The 24,112-nt window shown below is 38.4% G+C and overlaps 1 protein-coding gene across 4 annotated transcripts in view; it reads right to left on the reverse strand.

Annotated features, from left to right (window-relative positions):
* USO1 (USO1 vesicle transport factor) overlaps positions 1-24,112 on the reverse strand; it is a 90,873-nt gene that overhangs the window by 47,112 nt on the left and 19,649 nt on the right. For 2 of the 4 annotated variants that reach the window (XM_033214408.1, XM_033214406.1), the window contains exons 2-5: positions 19,961-20,047; positions 19,817-19,881; positions 12,549-12,625; positions 9,898-9,909 (exon numbers count right to left, since the gene is read on the reverse strand). In XM_033214408.1, the coding sequence (XP_033070299.1) occupies positions 9,898-9,909; positions 12,549-12,625; positions 19,817-19,881; positions 19,961-20,047 (241 nt within the window). The remainder of the gene's footprint in view (positions 1-9,897; positions 9,910-12,548; positions 12,626-19,816; positions 19,882-19,960; positions 20,048-24,112) is intronic. The other 2 variants (XM_033214409.1, XM_033214407.1) reach the window with 1 other exon arrangement.

The raw sequence follows: 24,112 nt of genomic DNA on the forward strand, positions 1-24,112 counted from the left end.
CCAATCTCATCAATTCTAGTCAACATTGTAATGAAGATCCTAGTCAATGTCATAAGGCAGGAAAAAGAAAAGGCATATAGATTAGAAAAGAAGAAGTAAAACTGTCTTTATTTACAGATGACATGTTTGTCTATGAGGAAAGTATTATGGAATCTACAAAAGAGCTAATAGAACTAATAAGTAAGCTTAGCAAGTTGCAGGGTAAAAGGTCATACACAAAATTAATTGTATTTCTATTAATAGACACTAGTAATAACAATTAGAAATTAAAATTCAAAAAACAGTTCCACTTACAATAGCATCAACAAAAACATTTGACAATAGGTGTGTGCTACTTATACTCTGAAAACTCCAAAACACTGCTGAGAGAAATTAAAGAACAGGCCAAGCACAGTGGCTCCCACTTGTAATCCTAGAACTTTGGGAGGCTGAGGCAGAATTGCTTAAGCTCAGGAATTCAAGACCAGCCTGGGCAACATAGTGAGAACTTGTCTCTATAAAAAATAAAAATTTAGGCTGGCATGGTGGCACATGCCTGTAGTACCAGCTACTGGGGAGGCTGAGGTGGGAGGATTCCTTGAGCCCAGGAGTTTGAGGCTGCAGTGAGCTATGATTGTACCACTGCACTCTAGCCTGGGTGACAAAGTAAGACCCTGTCCCAAAAAAGGAGAAAAAAAAATAAAGAAGACCTGCAAAAATAGAGATATACTGTGTTCTTGTACTAGAAGGGTGCAATATTTTTCTATCAGTTTTTCACAAATTGATCTACAGTCAACAGAATCCCAATCAAATTCTCAGTTGGCCTTTTCTGTACAAATTCACAAGCTGATTCTAAAATTGGTATGCAGATGCAAAAAACCTAACAGTAAAAACAATTCTGAACAACAAAGTTGGAGGACTTAACACTACATAATTTCAAGATTTATTATACAGCTACAGTAATCAAGATGATGCCACGTACAGATCAATAGATGAGAACAGAAAGTCCAGAAATAAATCCATTAACTCAAAATGGATGATGGACCTAAGTGTGAAACTTGAAATTAACTACAGACCTAATTGTGTTATAAAACTTATTTTTTATTTTTTATTTTTGAGATGGAGTCTCGCTCTGTCGCCCAGGTTGGAGTGCAGTGGTGCAATCTTGGCTCACTGCAAGCTCCTTCTCCCAGGTTCTGGCCATTCTCCTGCCTCAGCCTCCTGCGTAGCTGGGACTACAGGCACCCGCCACCACGCCCGGCTAATTTTTTGTATTTTTAGTAGAGATGGGGTTTCACCATGTTAGCCAGGATGGTCTCAATCTCCTGACTTTGCGATCTGCCCGCCTCGGCCTCCCAAAATGCTGGGATTACAGGCGTGAGCCACCGTGCCTGGCCAAGAGTTATAAAACTTTTAAAAGAAAACATAGGAGAAAATCTTAGTGACCTTAGATTTGGCAAGGATTTCATAAATAAGATACAAAAAGTCTGAATTATAAAAGGAAAAATTGACACAATGGACCCAATCAAAATGTTATTTTTGCTATTCCAAAGAAAGAAATGTCACAAAGAAAAAAAATTTGTGAAATATATGTCACAAAGGACTTGAAAACAGAATACATAAAGAACGATTATAACTCAAGTGTAAGACAACCCAGTAAAAAACAGGCAACAGATCTAAATAAAACACTTCACCAAAGAAGAAAGATATATGGATGACAAAAAAAAAAAAAAAAAAATCACATACGTTGTTCGACATCCACATTCATTAAGAAATTACAAATTAAAACTACAATGAGAGGCCACTACACATGTATTAGAACAGTTAAAATTTTAAAAAGTTAATCATGCCAAATGTTGGAGAGTATATGGAAGAATTGAGACACAAACACTATGGGAGGAAATGTAAAATGGTACAAATACTTTGAAAAATGTTTTAGCAGCTTTATATAGTCAAACATAAACCTACTATATCACTTAGCCATTCTCTTCTGAAGAGCAAGAAAAACATATTCACACATGAATAGTAAGTAAATGTTTATAGCATTCATAAACAGAACATAAAAAGATTAAATTACAAAAGAAAATATTTGGTAAAAATAGACCCAATCAAAATTTGATAACCAGAAACTGGAAACAATCCATATGCTAATAAGGATGATACAACAAAATTCTACTCAGCAATAAAAAAAGAATGAACTACTGATAAACAACATGGAATAAATTCAAAATAATTATGCTGAGTGAAAGAAACCAGATGTCCCCCCACAACCAAAAAGAGAATATACTGTATCATCTCACTTACATAAAATCCTCAAAAAATACCTGTACAGACTAATCAGCAGTGACAGAAAGCAGATTGTGACTGAAAGGGGGCCAAAAGGAGAAGCTGTGGATTACAAACAACTTTTGGATGGGTTCACTATTTTGGTGGTGGTGGTGGTGGTGATGTTGATGGTTCCATGAGTTTATACATACATCAAAAGTAATCAAATTATTTACATGTTTGTTAGTGTACATTAATTAGATGTCAACAAAGCTGTAAGTGTGTTGAGGGGTATCTAAGTAAAGATATTGAGTGAATATTTGAATATACAATGATGAACTTCAGTGGAGAGGTCTGGGTTGGACATACACATTTGAGTGGCAAGCATATAAATTACATTTGAAGTTACAAGCCTAGATGAAATCAACAAGGGAGGGAAGAGGGAAGGGAAGAAATCTGTGCCTTGTGGCATTCCAATGTTAAGAGGTTGGGGAGATGAGGAGGAAAACTGCGAAGGAGACAAAGAGTAACCAAGGAAAAAGGAAGAAAGTCAGGAGACTTTGGAGACTGACAAACGAATGAAGAAAGTATTCAATGAGAAAGAAGTGACTGACTGTCAAATACTAATGATAGGTAGAATCCCCTCTGAACTTAACTTCAAGAAATGGAAGTACATTACTAACACAGGTAGAGGTAATTTCCATTCATTTACAAAATGACTAGGGTTGAGTAGTTAAATACTTTCCTGAGTAGCAGTACCGTATAATGGAAGAAGCTCACAAAGATTTTTGAGTAAGACCAGTTAAACTCACATTCAACCACTTAATAGCCACATTACTTTGGGCAAGTAGCCTAACTCCGTCAAGTCTCGGTTTCCTTATTTGTAAAATGGAGATAACGTCTTCACATGGGGTTTTCTGTGAGGATTTAAAATAAGTAAAACATCTAGCATAGGGCTTGGTAAATAATGTGCTCAATAAATAGAAGCATCGTGATCATCACCATCGTCAAAATCATCATCCCCAAGACAGGATTTCTCAACCTTGGCACTACTGACATTTCTGGCCAGGTAAGTCTTTGTTGTACGACCTCCCCATGCAGTTTAAGATGTTTAGCACTGTCTCTGGCCTTACCCACTAGACGCAGTAGCACTCTCTTACTTCCTCTTAGTGTGACAATGAAAAATGTCTCCAGACATTGCCAAATATACTAGGAGTGGAGTGGGGTAAAGGAGAGTAAATTGCCCTCACTTGAGAACAATGGTCCTAAGATTTACAACATAAGCTATATATGTATTACTAAATTTTCAAGTGAAACAGAACCTAACCGTCTTCCTTTGATGATTCAGAATTTTGGATTCTTACAAGGTTACCATTAATAAGTATTATCACCAAGATGCAAAAGATAAAAGAAAAAGATATCCTGTATTTCCAGAAAGTTGTCTGTGAATAAGTCTTGATATTTTACCTTATAGTTTTCTGTTTCTCATAAAAGTTATATGCAACGTATCAAAAAAAGTAACTGAGTTTATGATTGGACTCTAAATAAAAGTAAACTGATTGTATTTTAATTAAAGTTTTATTTTTTAGGTTAGTGGTGGCTTCAGAAGAATTACATTGGGAAGCAGTCACTATTTCCACTTCAGGAAAATAGGTAGAGAGGATAAAAGGATAAAAACGCAACAAAACAAAACCACCAAAAGTACACTTGAAAGCTATCATGTTACTACATAAGCACAGATATATTGAGGGTATTGAGTTAAGGTGGCAGAGGGTTGATGCTACAAAGGCCTGATAATAATCATGAGGAAGCCTAATACTCAAACATAACTAGAGTGGATTTAAGGGACATTCTCTGCTACAGATCTGCTTAAAGGATTTCCTGTTGTTCCTTTGTGAGCTGATAAAATTGTGTCCTAATTACTTACACATGCTTGAAGGTAAAATCTTGCTTGGTAAATTATGATTTTCAACGCTCAAAGGTGAACTTATGAATGGAGTTGAAAAACAAACAAACAAACAAAAAAACTGGTACCAGATAAATAGCAAGAACTGCACAACCTTCTCATTTTATTTTATTTAATTAATTTATTTATTTTGAGACGGAGTCTTGCTCTCTCTCCTAGTCTGGAGTGCAGGGACGTGATCTCAGCTCACTGCAAGCTCCGCCTCCTGGGTTCACACCATTCTCCTGCCTCAGCCTCCCAAGTAGCTGGGACTATAGGCGCTTGCCACCATGCCCGTCTAATTTTTTGTATTTTTTTTTTTAGTAGAGATGGGGTTTCACCGTGTTAGTCAGGATGGTCTCGATCTCCTAACCTCATGATCCACCCGCCTCGGCCTCCCAAAGTGCTGGGATTACAGGCATGAACCACCGCGCCCGGCCACCACCCTTCCCATTTTATTTACAAGTTGACAGAATGATGGAAAAGGAGACTGTGAAAAAATTGGAAAAGATATGGGAACTTGGGAGCTGACAGAATCTTTTGAAAACTTTCATCTTTAGAATCGGCTATGAACAGAAGTCCTGATTGCTACAGTATGGTAAATGCTACGTACCCAATAAGATGTCACAAGAGCTAGTGGGCTAATGAGCCTACCTTGTTTTTTAAGCCACCCCAGAACCCTAACAAATCGTGGCGATGTTAGCCAAATTCTAGTGAAACTGTATAGACAAAAAAGCAGATAAAGAAATTATATAAAAAGGGCCCATGGGGAATGCATGTCAAATGCATTGCTCTCGAAATACATCAGAAATCTATGTTCAAAGGACAAGTAATACTCTCTCTCAGAATTGTCTCCCTCTAGAAATTAAAATCACAGCAATATTAACTTAGTCATGGGTGCTTTGTAGGGCTATTTTCCGTTTGCATATAGTCATATTTGTTGAATGGGATATATAGCTTAAAAAATCATATGTTTGAAAATAATTTATAGTATAAGTATTTTTATCTCAGTGATGTGAAGATAGTAGAGAACGAAAACTTGACTATAAACAAAAGACAGTAACGGGAGTGAGTGAAGCAGGCTAACATTAGAGGATGGGGAGTATATGCCCTATCTAAGGAAAACAGCAGTTACTTAATTCCAGCTGCCTGTTGCCATGTAGGAATGCAGATCCAGGTATTGTCAATCTTCAGGTTTTTAAAAAATAAAGTCTAAAATACAAACATTGACACAAAGCTCCCAATTTATAATACTGGCAACTTAGTCACATTACTTAAAATACTATATGGGTCAAACAGCCTTGCTTATAAGACAGACAATGCCCTTGGGTCAAAAGTTTGTGACCTCGTGAGAAAAGCTATTATAGTTATTGACATTTGGGAAAACATTAAAAATTATAAACAAATCTAAAAAGGAAGAAAAAAACCCATATATAGACTTGATGGATTCTTCCCCTAAAATGTATTTTAAAAATGCTGAAATATTTTTATGTATGTAAACACAAGCAATTAACCAAGCCTTGGTTAGTATATTTCAAAACAAAGGATAGTGTGGCACGTTAATAAGTATGTGGCAGAAGTAAGCCCCTGTGGACAAATATATTTGGATTAAAGTTGAACAGGTTTCTTCACTGCAGGCTTCTCAGCACTTACTAGACCAGTGTAAACTTTATGAAGCTTCAGAGTGGAACGCATATTTATGTTTATTTAACTATGAACCCGTTTTAATACAGAGCACTCTCTAGAACTTCTGTGCTATGCTTCAAGGAAGTCAGGTCTAATACCAGAAAAAGTTTCATTCAGTGTTTGCACTGGGCACAAGCAAGTAACTCAGCAAGAAGCAGAGTTACTATTTTTCATTTATTCTGTAGCTATATTGTATAATATGCTGTAGCTTATTGGTATAGAATTAAAATTTACATTTTGAATTGAACTAATAAAATATGGTCCTATTCCAAGGATCAATTGTTCCTTCTGGTTTAACACTGTCAGTTTTAAAAAGTGTGAGACATACGCCATTTCTTTTAAGTTAGTCATAAGACAGCACTTCTGCACTTTAACGAAGTATCCCCAAATTAGCTAAGCAATTAAGGTAATACACAAAGCTTTCAGTGTAGCAGTAAATTAAGCTACAACTACTATAAACTACTACACTAGTATCTAAAAGTTGTGAATAAAAACCAGAACCATGAGAAATTGTACCTATTATACGTGTACGCAAAGGCATGAAACAAGTAAACCCATCTTCCCTCATCAGTAATCATTAGATTACAATCTTTAGAGCTAAGTTTTTTATAGCCTACAGTTTATATACTATATTGTGTATTTATAACCTGTAAAAGTAAATGACCATTTATTGTAAGGTAAATGAAAAAAATAAGATAAAAATGAAATAGCCCTTTGTTACCATAGTAAAAATAAATTTAAGATAGGTATGTTAAATAAAAAAATGCCCATTCGAAGTACTTACACAGATGCTCCTCAACTTACAATGGGGCTATGTCCTGATAAGCCCATCATAAACTGAAAATATCATAGGTTGAAAATGTATTTAATGTTTAACCTACTCTAAATGTGCCCAGAACACTTACATTACCCTACAGCTGGGCAAAACATAACAGAAATCCTATTTTATAATCAAGTATTGACTATCTCATGTAATTTGCCGACTACTGTACTGAAGGTGAAAAAACAGAATGGTTGTATGGGTACTCGAAGTATAGATTCTACTGAATGCATTTTGCTTTCACACCATCGTAAGTCAAAAAATCGTTAAGTTGAACCATCATCTGTATAGCTCTGGATAGTTTTCAGGCCTGTTCATATGACTGGCATTTAAGTACACATGCATAGATACATTTACTCTTAAAATGTATTTCTAGTAGTACTTTTTCCAGAGGTGTAAACAATGTTTAAAAATATTTCTGGATCTTCTCTTTGGAATTCTACTTTATACTAAGTTCACAACCTATATTATGAAAAAAAGGAAATTGCTTTATAAAAGGAGATATCCTAATAAAAACAGTCCTAACTCAGAGTGAAGAAATATCAAATAATCTTTGTTTATACTGGTAGTTAATTGAACAGGTACACGTATACTTTTTTTTATTTTTTGAGAAGCAGTTGCCCAGGCTGGAGTGCAGCGGCATAATCTTGGCTCCCTGCAAGCTTCGCCTCCCAGGTTCATGCCATTCTCCTGCTTCAGCCTCCTGAGTAGCTGGGACTACAGGCGCCTGCCACCACGCCTGGCTAATTTTTTGTATTTTCAGTAGAGAGAGGGTTTCACTGTGTTAGCCAGGATGGTCTTGATCTCCTGACTTTGTGATCCGCCTGCCTCGGCCTCCCAAAGTGCAGGTGAGTCACTGTGCCTGGCCAGGTACACGTATACTTTTTTTAACATTTATCCAAATATTCTATAAACTAGTTATGTGAATTATATGATTTAATAAAGAACCCATTTAGAAAAATAAAGAAAAATTGGCCATAATTTATTGAATTAAAAATCTAAGAAATACTTAAAAAAAAAAAAAGGAAAAGATGTATTAAAAAATATTGTTCTGGCTGGGCACGGTGGTGGCTCACACCTGTAATACCAACACTTTGGGAGGCCAAGGAGGGAGGATCACGAGGTCTGGAGATCAAGACCAACCTGGCCAACATGGTGAAACTCTGTCTCTACTAAAAGTACAAAAATTAGCTGGGTGTGGTGGCGCACGCCTGTAATCCTGGCTACTTGGGAGGCTGAGGCACAAGAATCACTTGAACTCAGGAGGCGGAGGCTGCAGTGAGCTGAGACTGCACCACTGCACTCTAGCCGGCAACAGAGGGAGACTCTGTCTCAAAAAAAAAAAAAAAGTAAAATTGTTCTTCTACTTACTTAATGATACCATATGTTACATCATCACTGGGCTTCCATTTTCTCATCTTTAGAAAGTAGAAAAATACCACCTACCTTACTGGCTGCTATGAGGATTACATAAGATAAACATGAAAGCACTCGATAAGTTTTAAAGCTCTCTATAAATATGATATCACAAAAATAGAAACAACTACTGATCTTTACCACCCAACAAGGAAACAGCTTGACACGAGTCAAGGCACAATGCTCTGGTATCATCTGAGGTCAAACAAAGGATTCAAATGTCACAAAAGGTAATGCTTTCATACTTTAATAAGTTAGTTTCTTTGTTAGTATTTTTATTATATATAGGTAACTTTGTTATATACCTTTTAAACACTGCTTTAGGTAAGAATATTTCCTTCTTCTTTTAAAAAAAGTTAAGCACCTCAAGAAAATTGGTAAAACAAAACAAACCAAAAAAATTTGGTTACTTTAGTCATGAAGAAAACAAATATCAATGTTAAAAGTAAATGAAACTTGAAAGAGATTAGAGAGAATAAAAAATTAGTGAGTTCTATGAGTTAATGTAAGAAATGTCAATAACTAAAACATCAATTTTAAAGGGACAATATCAATATACATTCTCTGAACTAGAACACCTTCCAGTTCTTACTGAATATAGGTAATATGGGTATACATATTCAAATATTACTTCTAAAGATTTTTATTTTTATTTTTTTTAGAGGCAGGGTTTCACTATGTTGTCCAGCCTTGACTGCAGTGGGTATTCACAGGTGCAATCATTGCTCACTGCAGCCTCGAACTCCTGGGCTCAAGTGATTCTCCCACTTTAGTCTCCCGAGTAGTTGGGACTACAGGCATGCACCACTGCTCTTGGCAAGTATTTTTAAATGAACTGTCTAAAAACTTTTTTTCCAGGAAGTACACACAAAGTAATTTTGGATATATTGTCCTACCAGAGAAAAAGCTTTAATTTTTATTTATTCTTTTTTTTTTTTTTGAGACGGAGTCTCACTCTGTCACCCAGGCTGGATGGTGCAGTGGCACGATCTCACTGCAACCTCCGTCTCCTGGGTTCAAGCAATTCTCCTGCCTCAGCCTCCCAAGTAACTGAGATTACAGGCACCAGTCACCACACCTGGCTAATTTTTGTATTTTTAGTAGAAAGAGGGTTTCACCATGCTGGCCAGGCTGATCTTGAACTCCTGAACTCAAGTGATCTGCCCGCCTTGGCCTCCCAAAGTGCTGGGATTACAAGTGTGGATCACCACGCCCGGCCAGAAAAAGCTTTAATTTTATTTAAAGGTGCCCTAGAATATTTTATGTGTTCTGGACAGTAAACAGATTTAGTAACTGTAGAAATAATAGTAATGTAAGTTTATTAAATATTTCTTTTCTTTTTTTTTTTTTTTTTTGAGGCGGAGTCTCGCTCTGTCGCCCAGACTGGAGTGCAGTGGCGCAATCTCGGCTCACTGCAAGCTCCGCCTCCCGGGTTCACGCCATTCTCCTGCCTCAGCCTCCCGAGTAGCTGGGACTACAGGCGCCCGCCACCTCGCCCGGCTAGTTTTTTGTATTTTTAGTAGAGACGGGGTTTCACCATGTTAGCCAGGATGGTCTCGATCTCCTGACCTCGTGATCCGCCCGTCTCGGCCTCCCAAAGTGCTGGGATTACAGGCTTGAGCCACCGCGCCCGGCCAAATATTTCTTTTCAATTAAATAATTCTTACATAGTAAAACAAATTTCAGATTTTTTACCAGCCAGAAGAAACAGTACTTGACAGTGTCCTTTTATATTATCAGAAACTATGCCTAAAAGCACCATGCATATGTAAATGCAATCTTTTACCTTCAACGTCATCTGAAAAGGTAGACAAAAATAAATAAATAAAAAGCGGGTGATAAAGACAACAGTTTTTTTAATATAGTAGTATACACAGTAAAATAGTAGCTTAAAATTAAAATGTTTAATAAGCTACATAACCATTTGGAAGAACAGATCCATATTTACTTTGGTCAAATACCTCAGATATACTAAAAGAGATTTAGCATATGCTGTATTTTTAGGACTAGGAGACAGATTTATCATTAGAAGGTTGTAAAATAGTCAAAGAACTCTAAAATGTAGTTCATTATGTCAGCTAAGAATTACCATTTCACAAAGCAATAAAAGCAAAGTATCAATAACAGAACTGAAGGACATGTCTTAATGTCTATTTTTATTTTATTTTATTTTTGAGACAGAGTCTTCCTCTGTCGCCCAGGCTGGAGTGCTATGGTACAATCTCGGCTCACTGCAACCTCCGCCTCCTGGGTTCAAGTGATTCTACTGCCTCAGCCTCCTGAGTAGTTGGGATTACAGACGTGTGCCACCATGCCTGGCTAATTTTGATATTTTTAGTAGAGACAGGGTTTCACCATGTTGGTCAGGCTGGTCTCAAACTCCTGACTTCGTGATCTGCCCGCCCTGGCCTCCCAAAGTGCTGGAATTACAGGCGTGAGCCACCACACCGGCCTATTTTTTTTTTTTTTTTAAGACAGAGTCTTGCTCTGTTGCCCAGGCTGGAGTGCAGTAGTGCAATCTTGGCTCACTGCAACCTCTGCCTCTCGGGTTCAAGTGATTCTCCTGCCTCAGCCTGTCAAGTAGCTGGGATTACAGGTGTGCAACACCATGCCTGGCTAATTTTTGTGTTTTTAGTACAGATGGGGTTTCTCCAGGTTGGCCAGGCTGGTCTCGAACAACCCCTGACCTCAAGTGATCCACCCTCCTCAGCCTCCCAAATTGCTGGGATTACAGGCGTGAGCCACCGTGGCCACCCCAATGTCTACTTTTTAATTGACTCTTTCACAATGACTACATTTTCAGGGAAAAAAAAGGTCCTTAATAAAATTGATTCTATTACTGTTTATCCAAAGGATCATTTTTGGATGCTAAATTAAAGAGCCTAAAAACACAAAGAAAAAATGAAACAGGTGGGCTCTAAACATGATTATAACATGATTTATAACAAAGAAAACCACCTAAAAAATATTGTTGCTACAAATTTTTTTTAAGAACAGAAAAAATTACTCCAGCAAATTAACTAGAAAAAGAGTTAAATTTTTAATCTGAAACAACTAAGGGGGATAAAAGGAAAGAAAAGAATGTAATTTTTTAAAATGTGTTTGAATAACTATGTTGTATCTAACTTTCTCATTGTAGAAATAACTAGGGAAAATAAGTATCTTTTGCTTCAAAGTATACTCTTGAGTGTTTTGTATATATGTATTGTCATGTGACTGACAACCTTTTTTCCATGGGTACCAAATTACATTTACTGAATATTTTTCACCCTTAAGAAATTAATAAAGTTAAGCTATAGGATGGATAGATATGGAGAAATTGGTTAAAACAATTTTTTTTTAATGAGATGGGGTCTCACTTATGTTGCCCAGGCTGGTCTCAAACTCCTAGGTTCAAGCAATCCTTCCACCTCCGCCTTCCAAAGTGCTGGGATTTTAAAGATAATATTTATGTCTAAGAAATTGTGACTATGCAACATGATTCAGTTTCAGATGTTCTCAATACCAGTATTCTGTGAAGTTAACATTGACATATATTCCTGCTCTATCTTTATTTTAATAAAATAAGAGCAAGGTCAATATGTATCTATACTTCTTTATTATCTGTCTTCTCAGAATTTTGAGAGATCATATAATTTCAGTATAAATTAGATTTATAAAATGTATGAATATATCCACTGTTCTGACTTTACAGAATAATGAAAACTACTGTGTCCTACTGTAACAGCCAATTTGATATGACAAATACACTCTTCAACAGAACTGTGAAATGTTACTGCATATGTTTTGCAACATATAGAAAATGTACACAGGACAAAATGTATACAGACCTCAATCAAGCTTCACACAGTGACAATAAATAAAAACAGACAACTTTATGTTAAGTGTGCAGGCATTAAAAAAAAAAAAAGAAAATGAATATGCCAAAGAAACGTGTGGATTTCAAACTGACCCATATCATTGTTCACCAAACAGACATAATGTAAAGAAAAAAAATCTAAATTTAATAAATTGCTGTACTTTATAAATTATAAGTCCTATGTAAAAATTTAAGTATTTATTAGGAAAAACCCTAATTTTATATTGCTCACTAGATAATAATATATATTTTCAATCAATAGCCATAAATAATTATTTAATCCAGAACTGGCTAATATGCTTACTGCCTAACTAAAACCAAACACAAGTGGGGAAAAATATTACTTACAAAGAAGGATCTTATTCCATCTCACTATAATGTTCCGATTTACACACAAAGCAATCATCCTAAAGACACTTTTCTAGATCTAAGCCTATGTGTTTATTAAATTCTTTTAATGAAAAAAGTAAAAAAACTTACACATTTATAAAATAAGTCCAACTTTAAAACCAGCAAAATTAGCACAACCCAGTTAATTTTATGTACAGAAAACACAGTAAAAATAACTGGAAACTTACCTACTTCTTCTTCTTCATCATTAGATATTATATTATATAGTGTGTCCAAAGCATAACCTATTATTTCAGAATCCGAACTGGAAAAAAGAAATTATTACACTTATACACTGCTGATGAGAGTGTAAACTGTTACGACCATTTTTAGTTATTTAGCAATTTTAGAAAATTCCATTTCTAAAGGCCTACTTTTACAGAGTGCAAACTGTAAAAAACGTGTAATTAACATCAAAAAGTAAGTAAGTAACATCAAAAAGATTAAAACACTTGACAGTAAACTTTACTAAAGAAATATAGGACTACATTGAAATGGCCAATAATCACATGAAGAGACCGTCAACATCTTCAGTCATTGGGGAAATGCAAATCAAAACAATTAGAAAACGAGGCTGGGCTGGGCGCAGTGGCTCACACCTATAATCCCAGCACTTTGGGAGGCCGAGGTGGGGGGATCACCTGAGGTCAGGAGTTCGAGACCAGCCTGACCAATATGGAGAAACCCCGTCTCTACTAAAAATACAAAAAATTAGCTGGGAGTGGCAGATGCATGCCTGTAATCCCAGCTACTTGGGAGGCTGAGGTAGGAGAATCATTTGAACCCAGGAGGCAGAGGTTGTGGTGAGCCAGATTGCACCACTGCACTCCAGCCTGGGCAACGAAAGGGAAACTCCATCTCAAAAAAAAAAAAAGAAAATGAGGCAGGGTGCAGTGGCTCACACCTGTAATCCTAGCACTTTGGGAGGCCAAGGCGGGCAGATCACGTGAGGTCAGGAGTCTGACAGCAGCCTGGCCAATATAGTCAAACTCTATCTCTACTAAAAATACAAAAATTAGCTGCGTGTGGTGGTGCATGCCTGTAATCCCAGCTACTGGGGAGGCTGAGGCAGGAGAATCACTTGAACCCAGGAGGCGGAGGTTGCAGTGAGCCGAGATCGTGCCACTGCACTCCAGCCTGGGCAACAGAGAGAGACTCCATCTCAAAAAAAAAAAAAGAAAAGGAAATTAAGAAATACCACTTTATATTTTATATTTACTAGGATGGTCACTTTTTAATAAGGGTTAATAACAAGTGCTGGTAAGAATACAGAGAAATTGGGACCTTCACACATTGTAGATGGAAATATAAAATGTTATAGCCATTTTATACAAGTATTTATACTCTGTAGTGAACAGAGTTTGGCAATTCCTCAAAAAGTTAAACAACTTATCCCATGACCCAGCAAATGCACTGCTAGATACAGAACACAGTGAAATGAAAACGTATGTCCTTACAAAAATCAGTACATGAATGTTCATAGCAGCATTACTCATAATAGCAAAAAAGTGGAAATACCCAAAATGTCCAACAATTGATGAATGGGTAAACGAAATGTGGTATAACTACACAAAGGATTATTCAGCCATAAAAAAGAATGATGTACTAATACATGCTGCAACATGGATGAACCTTAAAATATTATGCTGTCGAAGAAGCCAGAAACAAGGGCCACATATGGTATAATTCCATCTATATGAAATGTCCAAAACAGTCAAATCTAAAAGACAGAAAGTAGATTAGTGGTTGCCAAGTATGCCAGAGGGGGTGGGGGAGGAAAATAGAAAATGACAGATGATGAATATGGGATTTCTTTTTGGTATGATGCAAATGTTCTGGAATTAGAGAGTGGTGATGATTGTACAATTTTGTGAATATATTAAAACCACTAAAATGTACACTTTAAAAGAGTGAACTTTATGATATACAAATTATATCTCAATTTAAAAAAACCATTGAGGCATCATGGTTTTGAAAACGTCAGTGAGAGACAAGTTTTGGGCCCTGAGTATGGGAGTTAGGAGAATGAGTGGTCTCTCCTTAACATGGTTACAGGGGGCTGGGCATGGTGGCTCACACCTGTAGTCCCAGCACTTCGGGAGCCCGAAGTAGGCAGATCACCTGAGGTCAGCAGTTCAAGACCAGTTTGACCAACATGGAGAAACCATGTCTCTACCAAAAATACAAAATTAGCTGGGCATGGTGGTGCATGCCTGTAATCCCAGCTACTCGGGAGGCTGAGGCAGAAGAATTGCTTGAACCTGGGAGGCAGAGGCTGCGGTGAGCCGAGATCGAGCCATTGCACTCCAGCCTGGGCAATAGGAGCAAAACTCTGTCTCGGGAAAAAAAAAAAAGGATGGTTATAGGGAAGTAGATCCCACAGCCAGATGGGGTTTAAGGTAATGTCAAGAAAGGGAACAAAACTTTGTTTGACATAGCTGAAGATGAAGAGGGTTCAGTGTAAGGATTCTCAGCATTAGTTGTATAGGTCAGGAGAAGAAAGATGAAACAGTAATGAAGATGAGAATGTGGAGAGGGGAGATGGTTGTAGAATATAGACCTCTGAGGCTGGGCACAGTGGCTCATGCCTGTAATCCCAGCATTTTGGGAGGCTGAGGCAGGCGGATCACGAGGTCAGGAGATTGAGACCATCCTGGCTAAGATGGTGTAACCTCATCTCTACTAAAAAAATAAAAATGAAAATACAAAAAATTAGTTGGAGTGGTATGTGCCTGTAATCCCAGCTACTTGGGAGGCTGAGCAGGAGAATCACTTGAACTCAGGAAGTGGAGGCTGCAGTGATGCAGTGAGCCGAGATCGTGCCACTGTACTCCAGCCTGGGCAACAGAGTGAGACTTTGTCTAAAAAAAATAAAATAAAATAAATAGACCCCTGCATTCAATTAAATTAAAAAAAATCTTCAGAGAACACTCAGAAAACAGGAAAACAGATAAGTACCACAGGCAAATGGAATGGGAATTTAACACAAGAAAGGGAATGAAACACAACAAGGCTATTATACGTTTTTCTTTGTTATTATTGTCTGAGAGTTAAAATAAAACATTCAGCAGCCCCTGACGTGATACAATTATTTGTTCACACATTCACAAGACCATGTGGTATACTCTACTTCTAAGCATAATGCCTAACACAGTAAATGTGCAATACATTTTTTTAACCTATTACTTAACCTTTATCAAGAGTATCTACACACTTCTGCTGTGTGGCAAAAATGACAATAGCTGGGCGCAGTGGCTCATGCCTGTAATCCCAGCACTTTGGGAGGCTGAGGTGGGCAGATCACCTGAGGTCAGGAGTTCGAGACGAGCCTGACCAACATGGAGAAACCCCATCTCTACTAAAAATACAAAAAAATTAGCCGGCCGTGGTGGCAGGTGCCTGTAATCCCAGCTACTTGGGAGGCTGAGGCAGGAGAATCACTTGAATCCAGGAGGCAGAGGTTGCAGTGAGCCGAGATCATGCCATTGCACTCTAGCCTGGGGAACAAGAGTGAAACTCTGTCTCCAAAAAAAAAAAAAAAAAAGACAATAAAGACCACTTTACATTAGAGATGCTAATCATTTCATCATTAACTTTATACGACTTGGTAATAAAATGTGCGTGTGATTTCACACTCATAGAATAAAAAAGATTATAAGTATGTATAATCAGCACACTAATCTGCTCCTTTTTTCCAGCTCTTCTAAAGGCCACCCACATTCCCTGGCTCATGGCTTCTTCTCTCCATTTTCAAAGCCACCAAGAGCAGGTTGAGTCCTTTTTTTCTATCACAGGACTCTGACCTCCTCTTCTGCATTCCTGTTCTACTTCTTTTTTGTTTTGAGACAGAGTCTTGCTCTGTTGCCCAGGCTGGAGTGCAGTGGCGCCATCTTGCCTCACTGCAAGCTCTGCCTCCTGGATTCTTGCCATTCTCCTGCCTCAGCCTCCCGAGTAACTGGGACTACAGGTGTCTGCCACCATGCCTGGCTGATTTTTTGTATTTTTAGTAGAGATGGGGTTTCACCGTGTTAGCCAGGATGGTCTCAGTCTCCTGACCTCGTGATTCACCTGCCTTGGCCTCCCAAAGTGCTGGGATTACAGGTGTGAGCCACCATGCCCGGCCTTTTCCTGTTCTACTTCTAAGGACCCTGTGATAACATTGGGTCCACCAGGGTAATCCAGAATAATTATCTCATCTCAAAGTCCTTAACTTAATTATATCTGCAAAGTCTCTCTCACTATCTAAGATAAAATTCACAGGTTTTGTTGATTAGGATGTAGGTATCTTTGGGAGACCACAATTCTGTCTACCACAGTTACCTACTATGATGTTAATAACACAGAGAGACCTGATTCATCCAATTCACTTATTCAAATACACTAGACTTACTGGCTTTGAAAAGGTAGTCAATTTGAGTTACACTGTCTGGGGAGAAGAAAAAAGGTCCTAACTGGTATAGAAAAGCAGCTGGGCATAACTGAAATATAACTGAAAATGAATCTATGAGGTTAGACAGGCAGTACACAGATCTTTTAAAGCATTTCTATTTTGCTTTGTTTGAGAAACATGAACTTTACATTTCACTGAACTGGTGAAATGCAATAAATGGGAGAAAGACTGAAGATGTGCATTTCAGAAGGATAATTCTTGCAATATATAGACTGAATGGAAATACAAAGAGATTGGAGAAAAATAATACTTTGGAGATGATGATTGTTTTCAATTATTGTCCAAAACTTTTCGATTCAGCTCCTTTCAAAAAAGTGAAGCCTAATTCTCCTCTCCTTAAGTATAGACTGTACTTATTAACCTGCTTCTAACAACTAGAATACGATGGGATTGCCAGTACATGACTTTGGAGATTGAGTTATAAAAGGCATTGTGGCTTTCTATTTGTTATCTCTCTAGGATAGTTTGCTCTGGGAGAGCAGCTGAGATACCAAACAGCCCCACTGAGAGAGAAACATGGTGAGGAACTGAGGCCTCTTGTCAACAGTAACGTGAGTAAGCCATCTTGGAATCAGATCCTCCAGCCCCAGTCAAGCCTTCAGATGACTGCAGACCTGGCTGATGGCTTCATGGCAACCTCATGAGAGACCCTCAGCCCACTTAGCCAAGTTGCTCCTCAATTCCTGATCCACAGAAACTGTGAGATGATAAATATTTTATTTTGAACCACTAAGTTTCAAAGTAATTTGCTACACAGTCAAAGATAACCAACACAGAGGTTATGGAAATTATTTAAGTGATTGACACTGAGCCAGAACTAAGGCCAAAAAAGGAAATGGAAAGAAAATAATGGACTTTAGCTGTTTTTTGGCCTGTGTAGGCATGATGAGTTCAGGAGAGGAATGAGTTCCCTAAGAATCCTGCAGTTTCTCACTTGAATGGAAAGATGCTCATGACTGAGATGAACTTAGGGTAAAAGCGGTTGAAGGGGGCATGGAAAGCCTAGGAGGAGGACCAGAGAAAAATTAACTTTGAATATTTTGAATTTGAAAGGCTTATGAGAGATTTCGGTAGGGTAGAAATGTATGATGTGCAGCTAAAGCTTATAAGACACATTCAACTGTAGCTAAGATCTGGAAGCTATCCACGCACAGTTAATGAAAACCAAAGATGGAGATAAAATCTCTTAAAAAGAATTGACGGCCAGGTGTGGTGGCTCACACCTGTAATCCCCAGCACTTTTGGAGGCTCAGGTGGGCGGATCACCCGAGGTCGGGAGTTCGAGACCAGCCTGATCAATATCGAGAAACCCCACTTCTACTAAAAATACAAAATTAGGCAGGCATGGTAGTGCATGCCTGTAATACTAGCTACTCAGGAGGCTGAGGCAGCAGAATCGCTTGAACCCGGGAGGCAGAGGCTGCAGTGAGCCTCGATTGCACTATTGTACTCTAGCCTGGGCAACAAGAATGAAACTGTCTCAAAAAAGAAGAAAAAATTGAAAGAGCTAAAAATAGGCTAAATGATGCTTCTTTTTCTTTCTTTCTTTTTTTTTTTTTGAGATGGAGTTTTGCTCTCGTTGCCCAGGCTGGAGTGCAATGGCGTGATCTTGGCTCATTGCAACCTCTGCCTCCCAGGTTCAGGCGATTCTCCTGCCTCAGCCTCTCTAGTAGTTGGGATTACAGGCATGTGCCACCACAACCGGCTCTATTTTGTACTTTTAGTAGAGACGGGGTTTCTCCATGTTGGTCAGGCTGGTCTTGAACTCCCGACCTCAGATGATCCACCCGCCTCAGCCTCCCAAAGTGCTGGGATTACAGGCATGAGCCATCGTGCCCGGCCGCTTCTTTTTCTTTAAATTTATATTTATTTTTTTCAAGACAAGGTCTCACTCTGCTGCCCCGGTTGGAGTACAGTGGTATGATCATGGCTCACTGCAGCCTTGACTTCCTAGGCTCAAGTGATCCTCCCACCTCAGCCTCCCGAGAAGCTGGGACCACAGGTATGTGACACCACACCCAGCTAATTTTTATTTTATTTTATTATTTATCTTTTTTGTTTTTGCGAGACACAGAGTCTCGCTCTGTTGCCCAGGTTAAAGTGCAGTTGCTCAATCTTGGTTAACTGTAGTCTCCATCTCCTGGGTTCAAGTGATTTCTCCTGCCTCAGACTCCTGAGTAGCTGGGATTACAGGCACACACCAGCAGGCCTGGCTAATTTTTGTATTTTTAGTAGAGACCAGGTTTCACCATTTGGCCAGACTGGTCTCGAACTCCTGATCTCAAGTAATCCACCTGCCTCGGCTTCCCAAATTGCTGGGATTCCAGGCGTGAGCCACCATTCCTGGCCTAATTTTTATTTTTTATATTGCCCAGACTAGTATCGAACTCCCGGGCTCAAGCAATCCTCCCACCTCAACCTTCCAAGGTGCTGGAATTTCAGGCTTGAGCCACCATACCTGGCAATCTTTCTCTTAAGACAGGCTCATATTTAACATTTAACTCTTATTACTGCAGTTTATTTCTCTTAAAAAGCAAGTCTGAATACCAAAATATGTATATTATATGTAAATGAATATCTACTTGCTCAATGTAAATGAATACCACTTGCTCAATTCAAACTCAAAATCTCAAGCCTCTAAATGAAAGAGTTGCTTCATCCCATTTTTATGTCTGTTCTATGCTTAACACAGTGGCTTGTACTCAGTGTCCAATAAATATTTATCAAAATGACAACTGAAGTAAAAACTTCATAGCTTTAGTATGTCAACAACTTTTGGGGCGAGGCGCAGTGGCTCACACCTATAATCACAGTACTTTGGGAGGCCAAGTTGGGCAGATCGCCTAAGCCCAGGAGTTCGAGACCAGCCTGGGCAACATGGCAAACCCCATCTCTACCAAAAAATACCAAAAAAAAAAGCAATCTTTTGGAATAGTGATGCTGACTCTAAAACAAATTAAAAGTTCAAGAAAGATTAGGGAAAAAAATCATTACATAGAGACTTACCGATCTGTTTGTAAAACATGAATAAGATGTTCCATAGCTTGTATACCCACTTCCAAGCGATATTTCTGCACATAAAAATAAAAATGTTACTAAAGTAACTAATATCCAACTTAAGAAACTTAAAACATTTACAAAGTTACAAACCTTAGATAATGATTTGAGAGCACGTACGGCATTTCTTCGATCATCCAATAAAGTAGATGAAGCTACTCTGTCACAAAGCTTTTGAATCTGTCATGAAAAAATAAAATGGCATTAAAATAATTTTAAAAAAACATGAAATTTTTATCCCCTAAATGTATACCATGTAATTACAAAAAAAAATTCAGCACACGGGATGTAACAGAAATAGTCTTTTACTTGATCTTAGCCAAAAGGCCGAGAAGTGATTAGTCTTTCAGAAATCTATCCATTTAGTACTAGTATAACCTCATTACAGAGATCAAATAGTTTTTTTTGCAGAGACTTAAAAAGTGGTAGGGGCTGAAAGAGAAGTCAAAATAAAGCATATAAATTAAGGAATTAAAAGAAATAATTGGTAAAATCATAGCTTTCTAATCAGGTCTATTATGACTGTTTGAACCATGAGGGGAGCATAATCCAATATGGTTATGATAGAAGATAGACAGTTATTTAAAATTTTTAAAATAGTAATTGTTTACATCATAACTTTTCCCTGACATTTTCATCATATATTTGAAGAAGAAAAGTCAAAACTTTATATCAAAACTTTTATGTTTTAAGTGTGCCTCAAAATGTACAAGGATGAAATGCTTCATTATACAATAATTTATAGAAACCAAAAAAAATTTTTTTTTTTTTTTTGAGACAAAGTCTCGTTCTTGTCCCCCAGGCTGGAGTGTGACAGGGCGATCTCAACTCACTGCAACCTCCACCTCTTGGGTTCAAGCGATTCTACTGCCTCGGCCCCCTGAAAAGCTGGGATTACAGGCACCTGCCACCATGCCCGGCTAATTTTAGTATTTTTAGTAGACAGGGTTTCACCATATTGGCCAGGCTGGTCTAGAGCTCCTGACTTCAGGCGATCCACCCGCCTGGGCCCCGCAAAGTGCTGGGATTACAGGCGTGAGCCACTGCGCCCAGCTGAAACCAAAATTTCAACTAAATTTTAAAACAAATCTTGGAACATTATTAAAATAGGAAAAAACAAATAACAACATGCTAATACAATTGTAATACATTCTTTGATGGAACGCCATGTAGGTATTCAAAAGAATTAACTACTGATATGAAAATACCGTGGTACAGTAATGAGAAAAAAAAAAGCAAGTTATAAAACTAAATTTAAATTACGGATTCAGTAAAGCAAAAGTACCACATTGTGCATATAAAATTACATTTTAAAAGAATGTGGAAACCTAAAACTATAAAACTTCTAAAAGAAAGCATATGAGAAAATCCTCATGACCTTTATTTAGGCAAAGACTTCTAAGATGCCATATTCATAAAAGAAAAATTAGAATGGGCACAGTGGTTCACACCTGTAATCTCAGCACTTTGGGAGGCCAAGGCGGGCGGATCACAAAGTCAAGAGATCGAGGCCATCCTGGCCAACATGGTGAAACCCTCTCTCTACTAAAAATACAAAAATTAGCTAGGTGAGGTAGTGCGTGCCTGTAGTCCCAGCTACTCGGGAAGCTGAGGCAGGAGAATCGCTTGAACCTGGGAGGCGGAGGTTGTAGTGAGCTGAGATCGCACCACTGCACTCCAGCCTGGTGACAGAATGAGACTCTGGCTCAAAAATAAATAAATAAGAAAAATGTAATAAATTAGATTTCATCACATCTGCTTTTTTTTTTTTTTTTTGAGATGGGTTCTTGCTCTATCTCCCAGTTTGGAGTACAGTGGTGCAATCACAGCTCACTGTAGCCTCAACCTCCTGTGCTCAAGCAATCCTCCCACCTCAGCTTCTCGAGTAGCTAGGCCCACAGGCACACAACCACAACCACACCTGGCTAAAATTGTAATTTTTAGAGACAGCGTCTAACTATCTTGGTCAGTCTTCTCTTGAACTCCTGGTCTCAAGCGATTCTTCCACGTTGGCCTCCCAAAGTGCTGGGATTACAGATGTGAGCCACTGCACCCAGGCCCGCTTCTGCTGTTCAAAAGACAGTATGAAGAGACTGAAAAGGTAAACCACAGACTGGGTGAAAATATTTGGAAAACATCTGATAAAGAACATAGTTTAGGCCAGGCGTGGTGGCCTGTAATCCTAGCACTTTGGGAGGCCGAGGTGGGCAGATCATGAGGTCAGGAGATCGAGACCATCCTAGCTAACATGGTGAAACCCCGTCTCTATTAAAAATACAAAAAAAATTATCTGGGCATGGTGGCAGGTGCCTGTAGTCCCAGCTACTCGAGAGGCTGAGGCAGGAGAAAGGGGTGAACCCGGGAGGCGGAGCTTGCAGTGAGCCAAGATCACGCCACTGCACTCCAGCCTGGGCAACAGTGCAAGACTCTGTCTCAAAAAAAAAAAAAAATGAACATAGTTTAAAAAACACTTGGGTCCTTTCTAGCTCAGCCAATTAGTATTTTAACTTTTCTTTTTTTTTCAAGACTATCATAAAACAACAAGTATTTTAACTTATTGAAGAACGCCAGGAGTTTGAGACCAGTCTGGGCAACATAGTGAGACCATGTCTCTACAAAAAATGAAATTAGCTGGGTATGATGGTGTGAGCCTGCAGTCCTAGCTACTCAGCAGGCTAAGGCAGGTGGATCACTTGAACTCAGAAGTTTGAGTGAGCTATGATCACGCTAATGCACTCCAGCCTGAGCAACAGTGAGACCTTGTTTCTCCATCAAAAAAAAAAAAGGAAAGTATAAGTTTATTACATTCTTTAAAGATTCTGTATATTAAGATTTTGGCAATGCAAATGTTTGCACCCTACATATCTGAATTAATGGTGTTCAAATACATATAGCATTTCCCAAAATATGTTTTGCAGATTTCTAGTGTCCCAGAAGATATTAATAGATTCCCTACGATCACAGAACAAGTGGGAAACACAAGGTTATACGAAATTAACTCGGTTTGTGCACTGCAGGATTTCTAAGAGTCTTTACAACTGCTGATTTGCATTTCTTCATACAGCAGACATAGCAGGATAACCAAGCCTAGCTTTACATTCTTTATTCATTCTAACTGTTCACATTTAAAAATCATTCCTGGAAATAATATAATTTTCTCTTTCTTAAATAACTGGTTGATACTTTTCTTACTATATATATATACACACACATATATATATACACACACATATACACATATAGACACACACATATATACACACACATACACATACATATATTTTTTTTAACCACTTAGAAAAACTACTTAGTTATCTCTTAAAAACTTGAATCTCATTACTCTCAGCTCAAAGAATTTCTTGGGTCAAAATAGTTTTCCAAAGCAAGAATGCAATTGCCTTTACTTAGGTCTTATACATCTTTTGCTCGTTTTTTTAAGGTAGCTTATAGTTGATAGTATGAATGGGAATTTTTTTTTTTCCAGGCATTTTCTGCTTCTTCTCAGTCTTTTTTTTTTTTTTTTTTTTGTTGAGATGGAGTCTCGCTCTGTCGCCCAGGCTGGAGTGCAGTGGCCAGATCTCAGCTCACTGCAAGCTCCGCCTCCCGGGTTTACGCCATTCTCCTGCCTCAGCCTCCCGAGTAGCTGGGACTACAGGCGCCCGCCACCTCGCCCGGCTAGTTTTTTTTTTTTTTTAGTAGAGACGGGGTTTCACCGTGTTAGCCAGGATGGTCTCGATCTCCTAACCTTGTGTACTGGTTCTAGATCTGGGATTATCTACCTTGAGGTTCTTAGTCCTAGTACCATGCGGGGCTGGAATCTAGCCTCAATCTTACCTTTGGTTGGTGTATAGAGGTACTTGTCTCAAAATATAAATTTCCATGTCTGGATGCTCTTCAATCATTACTTGCTAAATGCAGAAATATAAAAGCTGTTCGATACTGGTAGAGAAACTTAGCTTTAGAAATACTGGAGGATGGCTGGGTGCAGTGGCTCACACCTGTAATCCCAGCACTTTGAGAGGCTGAGAGGGGTGGATTGCCTGAGCTCAGGAATTCAAGACCAGCCTAGGCAATGTGGCAAAACCCCCTGTCTACTAAAACTACAAAAAACTAGCCAGGCATGGTGGTGCACGCCTGTAGTCTCAGCTATTCAGGAGGCTGAGGCACAAGAATTGCTTGAGCCTAGGAGGTGGAGGTTGCAGTGAGCCAAAATAGCACCACTGTACTCCAGCCTGTAAAAAAAAA

Source organism: Trachypithecus francoisi, unplaced genomic scaffold (assembly GCF_009764315.1).
Source record: "Trachypithecus francoisi isolate TF-2019V2 unplaced genomic scaffold, Tfra_2.0 Lachesis_group1, whole genome shotgun sequence".
Classification (NCBI taxonomy): Eukaryota; Metazoa; Chordata; class Mammalia; order Primates; family Cercopithecidae; genus Trachypithecus; species Trachypithecus francoisi.